The following is a 5,000-nucleotide window of genomic DNA, read 5'->3' as shown; positions in this document are numbered from 1 at the left end:
TAAGTTTTTTATATATTAAATATATATACCGATAGTTGCCTTAATCAACAAAATTCTATAGACTGAAGAAAAGATTGCAAGGTAATGAGAGATTTTGTGACATATTTAATTGATGATACATACATGCATATATGTACTATATGTATACATATACACAAACATAAATATTCATCCCATATATATATATATATATATATATATATATATATATATATATATATATATACACGTATATATATATATATATATAAATATATGTATATATATCATATATATACATACATATACATACATATATCATGTATGTCATCAATTCAATTAGTCACAATATACATGGGTATATATATAATATATATATATATATATATATATATATATATATATATATATACATCATATATGCTAGATGCAATCTGAGCTCTAATGGCTTCACGGCTTTTTGGTCTGTCCTTTGCCGCTCTATTAAACTCGAGGGGGAACATTGAAGGAGATATTCCCTTTTCAGTGTTGCATAATTCAGCCGCCCCTCATTTCGTTTATGTGGGATTCACCGTAAAGGAAAAAGCCTTAATTCGCTCTTTTTTGGTTTTTACCCTTTTTATTTTTTTGGTTACACGGATTACTACGGTTTTGTTCAACACAAACGGATAGCTTGGGTGGGATTGGGGAAGCTGATATATATATATATATATATATATATATATATATATATATACATATATATATATATATATATATATATATATATATATATAGTGTGTATACATATTTATATATATATAAAATATATATATATATATATATATTTATAATAAATCTACACATATAAATAAATATATATATATATATATATATAAATATATATATATATATATAATATACACATATATATATATACTATATATATATATATATATATATATATATATATATATATATACATATATATTCATATACATATATTATATATATATATATATATATATATATATATATAGAGAGAGAGAGAGAGAGAGAGAGAGAGAGAGAGAGAGAGAGAGAGTAGATTAAAAAAATATGAAATTATTACTTAGTTGAAATCTAGTATATGAAAAAATAACGCAAATCCCATCGAACAACGCCCACGAGAGAGAGAGAGAGAGAGAGAGAGAGAGAGAGAGAGAGAGAGTAAGGACATCAAAAGACCCGATTTCTAATTAAACAAGGGCACTCAATAAAGCGCATACCTCCACCCAGAACCAACGCGCAGCGATAACCAATCTGTATATATTTCGTGGAATCGTTTACATTCGGCTTTCGTCGTCATTTGACGAATGAAATCCAGAATGGTATCTGACCCGATTTCAAGAGAAACAAAAATTTTTTTTAAAAAGGACTATGACCAAAATATACAACGTTATGGCCTCGGCTTCCATGGAGAACTGTTGAACACTGGCCGCGCTGTATACTGGAGAAATCTTCCGTATCAACGCCACGAGCAGTGTTTACAAAAATGGCTGAACTTGCCCTCAGAGTCAATACCGAGAATGTTAAAAAGTTTTCGTCAAATAAACCGTGTTTACCAGACCTACTGTGAAACGACGCTGTATATGGGATTCGTGTACACAGTACTGCACAGTTATTAGTGCTACAAGGTTTTTGTGGAGGACGAGTCAGGTAATGTTTTAAAAGGAGCTTTTTAACGTGACTGAGTTCTGGAAGGTCTTATGTTTTAAACTTGTATGACACAGTTTTGAAATGAACAGAATGGCAAATTTCGTGATACTAAAATAATCGGGTCAGTCAATAGTTGCAAAACTCGTCTCTATTCCTACATCTCTTTATTAAACACAGTCGCATGATTTATTTTAATATTCTTTCATTTTTCTTTTATATTTACTTGTTTAGGCCTTCACGTACGATACAGGGAATGTAGCACTGATAAATACATATGATATATGTCGTCAAATAGGCAGTGCCTCATCTTATTCAGTATATAATAATAAATTTATTTTTGTTCAGTAAATAATATGAAATTTATTCATTCAGCTTAATTTCATTCCGGTCAAAAGCTTTACAAAATACTAATACAAAAACTTAATTGGAAGAATCTAGAAATAATTTTCGGAGAGAGAGAGAGAGAGAAGAAATTTATTCTTGTTCAGTGAATAATAAGAAACCTATTCTTTTAACTTAATTTCATTCCGGTCAAAAGCTTTACAACATACTAGTAAAAAACTTCATTGAAATAATCTAAAAATGATTCTCGGAGAGAGAGAGAGAGAGAGAGAGAGAGAGAGAGAGAGAGAGAGAGAGAATATTGTCCCGCCCAATCTGACGAAAATCTCGAAGTAAATTGTAATTTTCGGAGAGAGAGAGAGAGAGAGAGAGAGAGAGAGAGAGAGAGAGAGAGAGAGAGAAAAAATAATGTCCCGCCCAATCCGACGAAAATCTAGATGTATATATTGGCGACTCTGTAAATCTTTCTGGGCTCCAACGCCAATCTATCTAAATCTTCGGTAAGTGAGAAAAATCTATCTTCAGCAAATAAAGGTCGGTGCCCGTCTCTCTCTCTCTCTCTCTCTCTCTCTCTCTCTCTCTCTCTCTCTCTCTCTTAAGTTAAAGGCGAGCTTCCGTGCAATGTTATATCACGGACTGGGAATGACCGTCTCTGAGCTGCAATAACAGTTTGTTCACACGTCCGCCTGGGCAAAGTAAACACGCGCATGCGCAGATCAGACGCGCATACAAACGCGTACACATTGCAGTTATGATGCAGCTGTAGTATATAATATTTTTAACTGTAACAATATTTATATCGATAGACAACTTAATACGCCTTTCTGTCTTGCTTACTGAAATTCAGGGCAAAAAATAAAACTTTTATATAAACATTGTCTAGTTTATTCCGACCATTAAAGACATCAGATCTTGATCCCTGGTGAGGAGGCTGGGTGTGGGGGATGGGGGTTAATGCTGCTGACAGTGTGCCTTGGGATGTAATTCCGTAAACATTAATGCTTCTGGACTTTTACATTTATTTTCACTTTTACAATTCAAGATCAAATTTATCGGACCATTCCCATCAGAGCCTAGTAAGATTTTGATATGGTAAAGTAAAAAAAAAAAAAAAAACCTTTATATCAATAATATCAATAGTTATGAAAACCATAGGTAAAACATGGCCTTTACGGGACAATGAAGTAAGATGTCATTTCACCTTAACAAAAATTCTACTACTTACGAAATTGAAATAGTGAGATGACAGTACAATCGAGCAATTTGGCAAACGAAACGCCTACGAAAACAAAACACACACACACACACAAATAACTATATAATAGTATATATATATATATATATATATATATATATATATATATATATGTGTTGGATGTGTGTGTGTGTGTGTGTGTGTGTGTTTGTGTGTATACATAGATGTATACATATTATATATATAATGATGAAATGCTATAGGTCGATATAATCAAGCAGTCAATACCAAACAGATCAATGAATCAATAAAAAAATGAATAAAAAATAAAAAGACATGATTAAAATATCACAGGCTTAATAAAATACTAAAAAGTCATGATTAAAATGTCACAGGCTGAAGCCCCTTTCCATACACGTAGAAAGTATGCAGAGAACTTTACGACCACATTCCTTCCAGCTCCGGAGGTGTTCGAGTGCGCGGCGGACCTCTGCGACGGGTACAGCTACCCCGTCGACTGGTGGTCCTTGGGCGTGACGGCCTACGAAGTGCGGAGGGCCAAGCGCCCATACGACATCCACTCCAACACGTCGCTCCACGACATTCGTCTCATGTTCCTACAGCCTCCCAAATTCTCCTCCGATTGCCATCCGGATTTGGTCAATCTAATATCACAGGTAAGTGGCATTCAATAATTGTCTTGATATATTTGGCCGATTGGGTGTGCCATTTTCCCTTCTGTGAACGAGGGCTCATGGTCACAAAGTTCAAATTGAAAGCTTGAGCCCACAGTGATATTCCTTCTCCACACTTGAACAACTCCTTCTGATACATCATTTAATACGTCGCCAATGTGATGGCGGAAATGGTCTGATTTCCCGATCTAATTGAAGGACAATCCGTCGAAGGTGAAAGAGGATGAACAGGAAATTGAAATGCAGTACTTTTCCTTTCCATGATGTTCCCTGGAAGCATGACAGCACGAGCTATTCATTTCATTTTACATAAAATACACAAATCCTAGCTTTTCCTTTCCCCTTCCCGCTTTCCCTTCCAATGGAAATCAGCCACCGTGAAGGTAGACAACAGGACAGCTCTATCTTTCGCTGTCACTTGGAGAATACTTCAAGACTTCCGTACCCTTTTAAGTAATAGCTATCTAAAGGGAACAACTACGCTATACGTAATATATATTTAAAGGGAAGGAATTAATGACTAACAAAACATGAAAAGAATGACGTGCATGAAGTTGATACCGGGATATAAAACTATTAGCCAAAAAATCAACTTCACTTTTACTCAAACTAAGGAATGTACCCAAGTTTATGTTTTTTCCCTAACGCAGACAAGGTGAAATATATTCAGATCAGGAGGGAAACATCCATTCATTTGGAGTAAGAAAAACGGATCTATTCGGTTCGGGCCAAATGAACACGTAGATAGACGTAAAATCCGAAGTATTGTAATTGGTCAAGGGAAACCCCACACATCTGATACTAAAATCAAAGAAGTAAAAATACTTCTTAAATCATTATCCAAAAGACAACTAATACCTATGGAATCCACAGTGAAATTGCATCATTTTCCCTTTCAAAATGGCTTACTTTTGATTACATAATGACTACAGACTAGCAGGGAATGTCAGATAAAAAATGAACCCTTAACCCACTGTGAATGAGTCCATCCACTCAAGCACTGAAAACCATTTAAATTTTAATCCTTAAATCGTCGAGGACGAAACAGCCTTCATCATCCACCTTATATTGAAGGACCACTCACTATTTGCTGACAAAATGACACAGGACAA

At 34.3% G+C, this 5,000-nt stretch overlaps 1 protein-coding gene across 1 annotated transcript in view; it reads left to right on the top strand.

The window, feature by feature from the left end:
- LOC135200922 (microtubule-associated serine/threonine-protein kinase 2-like) overlaps window positions 1-5,000 on the top strand; it is a 181,184-nt gene that overhangs the window by 163,160 nt on the left and 13,024 nt on the right. Inside the window, 1 exon segment of the mRNA XM_064229689.1 lies at window positions 3,653-3,870. Coding sequence (XP_064085759.1) covers window positions 3,653-3,870 — 218 coding nt within the window.

The sequence above is a fragment of the Macrobrachium nipponense genome, chromosome 27, assembly GCF_015104395.2.
Source record: "Macrobrachium nipponense isolate FS-2020 chromosome 27, ASM1510439v2, whole genome shotgun sequence".
In the NCBI taxonomy this organism is placed as follows: domain Eukaryota; kingdom Metazoa; phylum Arthropoda; class Malacostraca; order Decapoda; family Palaemonidae; genus Macrobrachium; species Macrobrachium nipponense.
This window is presented reverse-complemented; position numbering and strand designations above follow the sequence as displayed.